A 13,303-nucleotide genomic window follows, 5' to 3' on the forward strand; every position below is an offset into this window, starting at 1 on the left:
GAAAACGAAGGGGCTTAGAGATGGAAACTCAGCCACAGTAAGATTATGCGACTTGCCTGAATAGGTCAGCAGCAAAAACTAGGAATAAAATCCAGGTTTCCTGATTCAAGCTAGTGTCTGATCCACTGGGCCAAATGTCACTGTTAATAGACATTCTGACTCAGATAATAAAAAAAGGCTGCTGCACACCTTGTCCTCTTCTGCTACTAGAAAGACTGTTGAGATTGGGAGTGGCAGCAGGGAGGAAGCAGTGGTCATTGTCACCACCCATAATTAAGGAAGGGTATGGAGCCATCACAGATCTCCACTCCATCTTTCTAGCAAGCAGTGTATCAGAAGGTCCACTCCTTGTATCTCAATCCAGTCTGAATCTGATAGCTTGACAACTGAGCAGCGAGAATCAACAAAAATTTTCCTACAGGTGCCATATCATCATGATCAATGCCAGGAAAACAGCCCTTCCATCTCCTGACAGCGACCCAGATTTGGACTTAAGAATTACTGTCATTGCATCTTATCTTTTGGTGCTAAATAATGTTATAAAACACAAACTCATCGAAGCCTCTGGAAGATTACCAATAGTACTGAGGTTCCTTAGGGCAACATATCAATCCAAAAAGACAGACCTATCTTCTCTATCACAGATGCAGCCACAGTGCTACAGGTGCTCATGACCCATTTAATTTGAATGGAAGGTATTTAATCCCTATTTTTCCTTTCCCTAAAATATGTTCCCTGTTCGCAATTTTTTCAGTTTAGAGGCTACAAAATCTTTGCTCTTAGGAAGCATGAGTCTTACTGAATGTTTCAGAAAGACAAGATTTCTCCCCTACATACATCATGGACTATTGTTGTTTCACTTTTCCTGAGAGCTCAACACCTGAAAAAAAGCTTATCAGATGGTGGATGAGAAGAACTGCAGATTTAGCTTAGCTGAATTAACGTGTTTAGGAAAACGTCAACCCCTTTTTGTTTCTTCTCACATTAAGTGCCCAGGTCTGAAAGATTCTAAACCTAAATTCTGTTTTACCAACGCCTACCCAGCTGCTGGAATACTAGTCCCACAAGCAATCAGAACCCATTCAACATGCTCTACTGCAGTATCCTGTGCCAAAAGGGCATCAGTCACCAGAAAGGAAATCTCTAAAGCTGTCTTGTGGTCATTCATCAAGATTTCTATTAAGCTCTCCAGGCTTGAACTTTCTTCTGGAGAATCTTCCAAACATGAAGGTGCTCCAAACAGTTGTACTTAAGATTTCCCCCTTCCCTAAAAACTAGTCTAACTAAAATCTTTGTTCCTTTCTCTTACTTTTTCCTCTCCCCCACTCCTAGATTTCCTATAGCAACTGTTATGCCCCAAGGGCCTAACAATATAAAGGAAAGGTCATGATGCCAAAAAAAAAAAAACGTACCCAACAATTTCCTTTACTGGAACAACTTGTATCCTAGTCCTCCCAACCATAAGGCCTTCAGTGCTTCTGTGACAGCCTCAGAGTATGTTTACACTGCAACTGAACACCCATGGCTGGCCCACATCAACTTACTTGGGCTTGTAGCACTTGGGCTGTAAAATTGCAGTGTAGACATTTGGCCCGGGGCTGGCGCCCAAGCTCTGGGACTCTCCCCCTTTGTGGGGTCCCAGACCTCAGTCTCCATCCTGAGTCCAAACATTTACACCACGATTTTACACCCCTGCAGCCTCAGTCAGCTGACACGGGCCACCCACAGGTGTTTAACTGCAGTGTAGACACACCCCTACATGTCTACATATATATAGCTAATATGTTTTAATAATGTCATTCCAGCAGCCAGAGATGTCAGAGTGCTAAGGTATTCCCACAATGCTCCCTTTCTTCCCACACCCACGCCACCTAACTTGGGGACTGTGAGGCATGAAGCCGTAATGAAGGTTCTATGCCACGCAGATATTCCCCACCCCACAGGGTGAATCCTCAGGGGGCTGCAGTTCTCCTGACTTTGTCTGCTTTGTGCCACTGGACAGGTCTGAGCCCTTGGTATTCCTATACATCTCTGCAAGTACTCACCTGTGAGTCAAGGTGGAAAGAAATAGCCAAACTCCACAGCCCACATGACAAGTCTGTGCTGCCTCTGGTATTTGCAGGGGGAAAAGGAGTTGCAAGCTAAAATTCTGCCCTGGGGCAAGAATTCATTTCCAGAAAGGAAGTTATTCGTTAATCAATCTTCTATTATGAACAGAAGTACATTAGACCAGAATACTCTGTATGAACACTCCTTGATACTTTGTATTTGTACCTTTGAAGGCAGTATATGAATTTTAAACGTGATTCTATAGGTTTACATGAAGCGATTCTATAATTTCTTTCCAGGTTAAAAAACCCCAAGGAAGTTTAATGATTAAAATAACACAACAGAATGAACAAATGTTTTATTGGCATGTTCATTGTTGTAAACAGCATCAGGCATGAAAAATTTTACCAAAACCTTTTATTGATTGTTATAAATTAGTTGATATTTCCAATTCTACATAGTTTTTGTTCTCAATTGATGTAGCGAAGCAAAAACCTGCTGTTTCTAGGATTTGCAATGAAATCATGTTGACTGCATCAGTCTGCACCACAACCTGAACTACCAGCAAGTTTATACTGTGAGGTGTTAGAGGTTGCCAAAATGTTTAAACTACAAATAACTATGAATCAACTCCAGGAAAAATTAAAGTGTGACTTGCAATGGGACTAGAAAATGCAAACTTGTAATGAAGTCTTCAAAAACAAAATGTACAAAAATAAGTAGCAGAACAAAAAAAACAACCAAAAAACTCATTAACAAAGGGAAATGCAACCCTAAGTACCCAGCACTGCCAAACATAAAATGAATACAAATTTAAATAGGCAGCTATACTTTCAAATGTACACAACGAATATTGATATGTGAAAAGAAATACTATGATAAGTAGCTGAACTATAGTTCTGCTAACTGGACAGGGAGAATTTATTTACACATTGAATGCAATATAGTAAAGTTGCTCTTCTGTTTTCATAAGCTATTTAAAAGAGTTACCTTACAATACTTGAGCAAAATGAGCCAAGACTTCCTGGTAACTTTCGAAAGGTACCTGTTTTAAGGAAGAATAGTCCAAGGATTCTTCTAAAACCTGACAACTTTTAGAGCTGGCTTTTGAAAATTCCATTACATCTTCACCCCATTTTTGCTGCTTTCCAAAAGCCAATGTGTTACATTTACTTCCAAACCTTCAATGAGGTAATGTGTGTATCACTGAAACAAACAAAAGAATTCATTCATGGCCTTTGCACAGCTTTTATTATTAAGCTATGAGTATCCTGTTTGATGCTAGTTTTACTAGCTACTATGTGCACATTGTCCTCAATCATTTCCACTCATTTCCCTCCCCCTCCCCATTTTTTCTATTCATTTTTTGTTTATTTGCACATCCCTTTAGCTTTACAGTACATTTGACTATAGTGCACAACATGATTCAAAGTCAAACAGTGGCCCGACTGGGCACTGAGCTTCTGATTGGTAAACTGCAGCCCAATCAGTGCTGGTGTCATTGCTTTACACCTAATGAGTGTCCTGCCGTAATGGCACTACACAGTAGTAGTGAACTTTTTTTTTTTTTAAATTACTTAAAACAAAAAAATTCCCCAAGGGAAATGCTATTGTAAATGTCAGTCTTGAGTCGACTCTTTATTTGGGGCGCCATCCAGATAAATTTTTAGTGCTTTTTCTTTACGAGGGGAGTAGGTTACGCGGTGTCCAGTTTTCTGGAGTCTGCTGCTTTCTTTTTTCATTAGTTCATTTCTCTGTTCATCTGTCAATTCAATTAATTCTTCAGTTTTATCCCTAAAATAAAATAGTTTAAAAATCAGCTATAGTAAAATTACAAAAGTTATACAAGTGACTGGGTCTCATTGAATCAAAAGAGCCTGCTAGACTTTTCATACTGTAAATCGTCAAAGTATCTCACAAAACGCAGGTTCTCGCTCTTTAACCTTTAACCTAAGGTCTTTAACCTTTTTCCATTTTAGGTCTCCTCTGTGCAAAGCATGGTGTTTTCTGAGACACTCAGAATTAAACATGACAGACCCAATGTAAGGAAACGAGAAAGAACTAAACGACAAGATGCTAGATTTCTCCAAAATTTTGCTAAATTTGCTACAAAAAGAAATACTGAGGTAATAAATTGAGAAGGGAAGGGGGAATATAATTTGCAAAGAGGTATCTGGGCTTTCAAGTCAAGGAGTGGTTCTACAGCTATCGAAGCAGACAAACTTTAATTCAATGAACCTTTTAGTTGCAATGTGTCACTTTAGCAGTGTGGAGAAATCGGAGAGCCGTGGCATTCCTAGAAAGTTGAAACATGAAGCATGTCTACACTACAATCTTAAATCAACCTATGTTAGTTTACCTTGCAGTCATTGCAGTAATTCACCACTGGCTGACATCCACACTACCCTCCTTCTGTTAGTGGTGCACGTCCTCACCAGGAGCGCTTCCACTGACTGAAGAGGGTCTTGAGGGGGAGGGGGGGCCTAGGCTCTCAGCACCATGCAGCTCCCGACCCCAGCTGCCCCCCTGGCTTCTCACCTTCCCGTTCCCAGTCGGGAGAAGAGGGAAGCCACCCGGGGCTTCTCATCTTCAATGGGGAGATCCGCACTTGGAGTCCTATATACAGATACTATGTCACCCTAACTACACCGACATAAACCCTATGCCTCTTATGGAGGCGGAGTAGGGCACTTACATTGGCCAGGAGCAAGGCTGTAAAGTAGACACTGACAGACAAGCTGCCTTATGTCGACCAATGTAGTGTAGACCAAGCCTTATACTAAGGCCTGGGCTGCACTAGCGGCTCCCCCGTTGACTTTGCTTACTCCTCCTGCCGAGGTGGAATATGGGCGTTGATTCGCGGATCGATTTATCGCGTCTAGACGAGACGCGCGAATCGATTCCCGATACATCAAAGACTACTCGCCGATCCGGTGGCAGTATAGACGTACCCCTAAGCCAGTTTTCCGAGTTCACTTCAAAGTTCCTCTTCATCAAGCCCACACTGCCTCTTCACTCCACCCCTGCCTGGCAACACAGCTTCCTCCTATTCAGCTGCCACTCTACTCTTTAGCCAGCAGCAGCTTTTGACAATATGCCAGCCAGTGAGCCGCTCCATAGGACACACAAACCCCATCTGCTCTTTTATTTCTGGCTCTTCCTCAAGTCCACCACACTACTCACCACACTCTTTTCTTCTGCTATCCCCAGATCGCAAATTTATGAAAAAATTTAGGAGTGGGCTGAAGTCCCATGTTCCAAATCTAATTTATTCAGGATAAAATATATCCAATTAGGAACCTGTTTACTGTTCTGTATAATGTCGCAGCCTTCATATTATCCCTTAATTCAAAAACTTTGTTCAGGTAACTTCAGACTACAGAATAAACTGAAGATTTTATGAGGTAACAACTGCATTCTGAGCTAACCAAACTATAAGGCCAAAGAACACCCTCAAGTTATTTTAGTACTGAATTGTCTAACAGATTTGTTTTCTTTTTGTCAGGCAGATGAAAAAGCGAGGCAATATTTTAGGTGACCATCTGAATGGCACATGTTGCAGAGTAACTAGAAACAGACGAGCAACAAGAATTGGAGTCGCTATGGCCTAGTGGTTTAAGAATTAGTTGTAGAGCCCTTTTCTAAGGCCTTCGATGGTGCTTATGCCTTGTGCTGGCCCCCTGCACAGCAGTCAGTTTCACCCTTTGGGCATTTAAAATATGGAAAACAATTTCACCAAAAATATAATTCAGTTTTAAGATATGGTTGTGTTGTGCACATAAAACACTGATGCTGGCCAGCCAGGTTACAATGGCCCTGAATAAGCAGTTAGGTCAAGATTTTTCAAACTAGTAACACTAGGGAAAAAAAGCTTCTACTTATTACATGATCCCTTAGAATGGCTTCCAATTTCACATGTTTATCAATAGTGTCAATATATACTATATAGTAAGGTCAATTCAAAAACGTCATGGCAAAAATTCCCTAAAACAAGAAGATATTATCTACTTTATTTACATAACTGCTTAATGTAAAATATTAAGCAAATGCTACATAATTCAACATAATGGGTGAAATCCTGGCTACAATTAAGATAATGCCAAAACTTCTGAAATCCAGACTTATTTCCAAGCATAATGCTTACTATTTATTTAGCACATATTAGTAAAATAGAAGTTAAAGACTAACACAAATTTATAACTTAAGTGCCTCAATCAAAGTTAAGCTTGATTTTCTATTTTCAACTCCCATTGTGGACATTTTTCTTCTTCAAAACAACAGCAGAATTTTCAGCATGAACTGTTTTTCAGGCTTCTGTTGGTTGTTAGAACCTTATTTATACGTAGAGTATTTGTTGATGATCATTATACTACAATAAAATATATACCTATAAAATATTACTGCGCCATCATCACAAATGTAGAGAGGCCAGACATTCAATGTAGACACTTTAGGATTCCAGTCCAAGTCCTGGTGGATCTCTAGTACTGAAATATCACAGGGAAATGTGCCTCTCCCCTGGAAAGAAGCAATTATTCAGTGAATAAATCATCCAAACAGCATAACAATATATGCACCCCAAATCAGTATATACAATTTTGACATAACACTACTTACCTTAGCAAATTCTATATATTCCAAGGGTATTCCACTTATTTCACTAAACTGTAAAAACAAACATTTTCAATACATTAATTTTTTTCAGTGAGGTAAACAGTTTCATGCCATCATACAGTGAAGCATATGAACATCAGTAAGTCTTTGTGAAATTGTAAAGGCCAATAAGAAATTCAGACACATCAATGATACAAAAATGAATTCAAAACTGCAGGAAAAGATACCTATTTCAATTTATCAACATCCCATGTGTCACAATTTTTCTTTAAGCAGTGGTTATCCCAAGAACACAGCTGATGCTTTTTAGTGCAATTAAGTTAGTACATGACAGAGGAATCACAAATGACACTTCTGTGAGACCCTTATATAATATCAAAATTTCCAACAGAGTGGTGGAGATAGAAAAAATTAAAATAGAAATGTAGTTAATGTGAGGTCCAAGATGCAAAGTGATTGAATGCCTCATATTACAACTTTGACTGAAGCAGTGTTGGTTCTCAATATTACAAACCATTTTATTTATACAACTTATTGTGTATATCAATACAAATAAACAAAAACAACCTGACAAAAGCTAAACGACTGTTGAATCATATCATCCCCACCATCCACCAATAAACTTCTGCTGAAATAAAAGGACTGACTGAAAATCTGTCTTGTATCACATTTAAAATGTCAAATTCAAGCTTTTGCATAGTGCATATGGGAACAAATTTAAGAGATGAGGCCATAAAAAACATGCTGCCAGCTGGTCCCTAGAGATTAACTCTGAAGGCATGCAGCAAGAGCAGCCAACCAAAAATGTTGTGACACTAAGTGAAAAAGGCAGTCTTGGAGATGGTAGGATCCATTGTCATTAGGGGATTCATGATCATCAGTAACTTGATTTGTACCTGGAAGCACACAGGAAGACAGTACATAGCTTGTCATATAAGCATTACATGCTCATGACCAACTACCACACTTAACAAGGAGGCCAATGCATTCGGTGTTAGATTGAACACAAATTCATTGTCTTCGTCATGAGAAAACTGAACTGATTTTCCCTTGTTGTGTTGTATGTGAGCCTTACTGTTGAGCCTATGTGAGTTTTACTGTTTTGCATGTGTACGCCTCAGTTTTCCTGTGTGCTGCACCAATACCTCGGTAGTGGAAATAGGGGTGTGAGACTTTGGCTGAGACCTCTGTGCCAGCTGCCTGCATGTATGCTATGACCAGTGTCCTTCATAACCTGAGATCCAGAAGGGGGATGCAACCAGGTGATGACCAGGTGATTCTTTGCCTGGGAAGCGAGACAAAGAGAAGGAGGAGCAGCAGCAAGCTGGCAATCTGCTTGGGGGACTGGAGGAGGAGGAGTCCAGAGCTTCTGGCCCAGGACTCCCTAAGATGGACTTGGCTGAAAGTCACTGATTTCTATGCTAACAAGTTCTGCTCTACGCTGTGTCCCTGTTGAATAATAAACCTTCTGTTTTACTGGCTGGCTGAGAGTCACATCTGACTGTGGAGTTGGGGTGCAGGGCCCTCTGTCTTCCACGAAAGCCCCAACCGGGCGGACTCACTGCAGGACATGCACAGTGTGGAAGGGGACGCTGAATGCTCTGAGGTCAGATCCAGGAAGGCTGAAGCTGTGTAAGCTTCTTGCCCTGGCGACAGTATGCTCAGAGAAAGGAGACATGCTCCCCCAGAGTTCTGACTGGCTTTGTATGGAGTAGTTCCAGGGCACTGCCCGGTGACACAACATCAAGAAGTTATATATGGTAAGAAAAGGGTTTCTTTGCAGCCTCAGCTATTACTGAGATCTGAGTTGGCATCCACATGCAAGACAGTCTTTTTACACTTGCAGCTCACCAAGCATTTGTAACTAAGATGCAATCGTTGCAACTGAACTGCATTAAATCCCTGTGTTCATGCTATTATTCAGAATTAAAGTGGCCTTAATTTGGTTTACCTTAATTTACTTTGAAATTATGCTTGAATACATTTTACTACTAAAATTAATTCACCTTCTCTTTTAATTCATCAACACTGCTGCTTTCCAGAACTACTTCCTGGAAGGAATCAAGCTTCATCTCTGATGGCCTCCATCGTCTTGATAGAACAGCAAGTTGTGACATGGATTTCATCTTTTCTGCCCCTGCAAAAAGAGATGGAATATTCTCAGATCTTTATATATTCTTATTCTATCTACAATGAGGAGTTTAACATATATTATATGCACACACAAACATGGGAGTCTGCTGAGTGTATTATAGCTATGTATATTCCATACAAGAAGGTCAAAAATATCAAAGGTTGCAAAGTGAAGCACTTAAAAGTCAGGAAACTGCAATGTTAAATATGCCTGGATAATCTTCTCTGCACCCCTTTGTGTACACACACACACACAGAGCACAGTGACTTTTTTCATAGGACTCCAACCTCGTTTAGTGCTCAAGATGGATAGTGCTCATTGAACAAGACAGCAGTTCCATATTTCCTTTTCTAGGCACCGTATGTGACCCCATGCCTCATTCTCTGTATACCATCCAAGCTTTTCACTAAGATAACATTTTCTCTGTATAGGCTTTTCTACAGCACTGATCAATAGAATATGTAAGTGCCTCAAAAAACATTAATGATTTTTTCCTCAAAGCAGCATGAAGATCATGAAGTATCATACTCATTTTAACAGATACTGAACAGAGAGACAGAGTAAGTGACTTAACATGGTCAAACACTAAGGCTACATCTGATTTAGTGAGTCTAGTGAAGACCTGCCAAATCGACAGCAGATTGCTCTCCGGTCGACCCCCATACTCTACCCCCGATGAGAAGAGTAAGGTAAGTTGATGGGAGAGTTTCTCCCGTCGACCCCCTGCGATATAGCCCCCATGGTAACTTGACCTAAGGTACATCGACTCCAGCTTCATTATTCATGTAGCTGGAGTTGCGTAGCATGGGTCAACTTACCGTAGTAGTGTAGACATAGCCTTAGTCTGTGCAAAAGGTTGGACCACACAACTTTTGCAGCGAAAGGGACAGAGGTGTTCTGGCCCCCAGACCAACAGATTAATTCATGACAAAATTCTGTCTCATTCTGTTTCCAACGCCTAAACTCAATAAAGCAATGGAATGGTGGGAAAAAAAACAGTATGTGATCATATAATAAAAGTAGGGCTGTGAATTGATTAAACAAATTGCAATTAGTCACACTGTTAAACAATACAATATCATTTAGTTAAATATTTTTGGAGGTTTTCTACATGTTCAAATATATTGATTTCAATTGTAACCCAGAATACAATGCTCACTTTATATTTTTTATTACAAATATTTGCACTGTAAAAAACAAAAGAAATTAGTATTTTTCAATTCATCTAATACAAGTACTGTAGTGCAATCTCTTTATCATGAAAGTTGAACTTACAAACCTAGAATTATGTACAAAAAATAACTGCATTCAAAAATAAAACAATGTAAAACAGTCTACAAGTCCACTTAGTCCTATTTCTTGGACTAAACAAGTTTGTTTACATTTGCAGGAGACAATGCTGCCTGTGTCTTGTTTACAATGTCACCTGAAAGTGAGAACAGGCATTTGCATGGCACCATTGTAGCTGGCGTCACAAGATATTTAGGTGAGAGATGTGCTAAGATTCATATGTCCTTTCATGCTTCAACCACCATTCCAGAGGACGTCCATCCATACTGATGTCAGGTTCTGCTCAACAACAATCCAAAGCAGTGCGGACCCATGCATGTTCATTTTCATCCTCTGAGTCAGATGCCACCAGCAGAAGGTTGATTTTCTTTTTTGGTGGTTCAGGTTCTATAGTCCCTTCATCGGAATGTTGCTCTTTTAAGACTTCTGAAAGCATGCTCCACACCTCGTCCCTCTCAGATTTTGGAAGGCAGTTCAGATTTTTAAACCTTGGGTCGAGTGTTGTAGCTATCTTTAGAAATCTCACATTAGTACCTTTTTTGTGTTTTGTCAAAGCTGCAGCGAAAGTGTTCTTAAAACGAACATCATGTGCTGAGTCATCATCCGAGACGACTATAACATGAAGTATATGGCAGAATGCGGGTAAAACAGAACCGGAGAAATACAATTCTCCCCCAAGGAGTTCAGTCACAAATTTAATGAACGCTTTTTTTTAAACAAGCATTGTCAGCATGGAAGCATGTCCTCTGGAATGGTGGCTGAAGCATGAAGGGGCATATGAATATTTAGCATATCTGGCACGTAAATACTTTGCAATGCCGACTACTGAAGTCCCACACGAACACCTGTTCTCACTTTCTGGTGACATTGTAAAGAAGAAGTGGGCAGCATTATCTCCCATAAATGTAAACAAACTTGTTTGTTTTAGCGATTGGCTGAACAAGAAATAGGACTGAGTGAAATTGTAGGCTCAAAAGTTTTGTTTTATTTTTGAATGCAGTTATTTTTTGTACATAATTCTAGGTAACAAAATCTACAATAGTAAGCTGCACTTTCACAGTAAAGAGACTGCGCTACAGTACTTGTATTAGGTGAATTGAAAAATACGTTCTTTTTTTTACAGTGCAAATATTTGTAATAAAAAATATGAAGTGAGCAGTGTACACTTTGTATTCTATGCTCTAACTGGAATCAATATATTTGAAAATGTAGAAAAACATCCAAAATATATAGTAATTTCAATTGATATTCTATTTTTTAACAGTGCCATTAAAACTGTGATTCATCGACAGCCCTAAATAAAAGGCCATTGGAGAAGCACACACACACACAAGGAAATTAAGTTCAGATTGCACTGATAACCTTGACCTCTGAGTGCTTCAGTACAGAAATCCTTTTTGTATGGAATTTCACAATATTTTAAAAAGAGAACATGAAAAAAACTAAGAAATTCCACTATGTCCAATTAACAATTTGGGACAGTTCACAGACTGATGCTTTTCTTGAAGGCTGCAATACCGTGCTCCAGAATTTTAAATTAAGCCTCTACCTCTTATGGTTGTGAAAAAACTTTAAAAAGGTGATGAAAATGTCTGTGAGCACCTGTAGACATCCTAAAATAATAGCTGTGAGAGATGTGAACTTTCCCTTTTCATTTCAAAGGGTTACTAATTCTGAAGTCAAATTATAACACTGTAAATAAAAACACTAAGTATTTCACCACTGATCAAAAGCATACAAGAAAAGAATGGAATGATCTTAATATTATGATCCATTATAATGTCTTGTTCTGATGTAAATAGAAACTAGTTTGTGAGTGAATCTCTACATCATATGAAAGGAATTAGAATATTTTTGGAGTCCACACTCCTTCCTAAGGCAATGGCAGATATCTTAGAAAACATAGCACTGTCTACTCACCTTCCTAGAACTGATTGTATAAAGAATGAATACTGGCAGGCCATTAAGAGGTTGCATTACAAAAATCCAATATGCATGTGCAAAGCACTTTTTAAAAGCTCTGTAACTCTGACAAAATAACTTTCACCAGATCCCAAAACAGCACATTTGCAACCATCTGCTTGTCAAATTTCAGGTTTCCACCATTGACAGAGCTGTTCTAAAAGTCAGTATTTTATAATGGCTAAAGAGTGGGGATTTTCCCCCACATTCTTGGATCTGAAAATGGTTAAACAGTTTTGGCTCAAACTATCAAATATTTGCTCCCTAACTGAAAACAAACTAATTTTTTTTACTGAAATTTGTAAAGATTAGAAAAAATATAAGCAACTGAAAATTTGCAGGAGAAGGGAGTCTGTTGCCATCATTTCGCTTTATATTCCTCCGCTTCTCTAGCAAGTTCATTGTTTCCTCTGAGATCCTTCCCCTGGCTCTTTTCGGTCTCTCTTTCTCGGCTAGTCTGAAAGCTGATAAGACGACAACTAAAAGGAAGACTTTGAAAAATACCAAAATGAAAGGCTCTTAAAGACAGCTGAAGATTGCAGAAGCCTCAAAAAAATGCAACTGGAAACTGAAGCTATACACATCAACAATAACAGTGCTGAAGAACAAGGATGGAAAAGCAGTTATTGACAGAACATTAATGGAAGCTGTCTGCAAAGATTTCTACACCGAACTGTTTGCACCTCAAATAAACATCCCACTAAGAACACGTCAACAGACCAACGAGTGCGCGCTCCCAGTCCTCGTCAGCGAAGTCTGACATGCAGTTTACCAAATGAAGGAAAGAAAAGCTCCAGGAAAAGACAGACCGACAATTGAAATGATAAAGAGCTGGAGGCCAAGACCTCTGGAAAACCCTTGCTCAGAGGTTTAGCCGCTACTTAGAAATGCAGAATATACATCCAGCTGGAAATAGTCCAACACCATTTTGCTGTACAAGAAGGGCGATTGTGAAGATCTAAAGAACTACGGACCCATATGACTGCTCTCACATGTCTACAAGCTATTCACCAAAACAACAAACTGACTCTCAGAGTCTGAATGAGCAGCACCCAAGAAAGCATGCAGATATTCAAAGGAATTTCAGCACAATGGACTAGATCTTCACTCTAAACCAGCTATTGGAGTGCTCATGGGAATACAGATTTCCTTTATGCATTGCCTTCGTTGACTATGAAAAAGCATTTGACAGAGTAGAGATCTATGTAGTGCTGAAAGCTCTTGCAGAGCAGGGCATCAACACAAACTACATCA

The 13,303-nt window shown here is 39.5% G+C and overlaps 1 protein-coding gene across 2 annotated transcripts in view; it reads right to left on the reverse strand.

Moving 5' to 3' along the window:
- Positions 1–3,626: 3,626 nt before the first annotated feature.
- The window catches only part of USP47 (ubiquitin specific peptidase 47), a 102,480-nt gene continuing 92,803 nt past the window's right edge, over positions 3,627–13,303 (reverse strand). For both annotated transcript variants that reach the window (XM_045015162.1, XM_045015163.1), the window contains 4 exons: positions 8,670–8,800; positions 6,667–6,714; positions 6,437–6,567; positions 3,627–3,843 (listed from right to left, as the gene is read on the reverse strand). In XM_045015162.1, the coding sequence (XP_044871097.1) occupies positions 3,669–3,843; positions 6,437–6,567; positions 6,667–6,714; positions 8,670–8,800 (485 nt within the window). In that variant the 3' untranslated portion in view covers positions 3,627–3,668. The remainder of the gene's footprint in view (positions 3,844–6,436; positions 6,568–6,666; positions 6,715–8,669; positions 8,801–13,303) is intronic.

Source organism: Mauremys mutica, chromosome 4 (genome assembly GCF_020497125.1).
Source record: "Mauremys mutica isolate MM-2020 ecotype Southern chromosome 4, ASM2049712v1, whole genome shotgun sequence".
In the NCBI taxonomy this organism is placed as follows: domain Eukaryota; kingdom Metazoa; phylum Chordata; order Testudines; family Geoemydidae; genus Mauremys; species Mauremys mutica.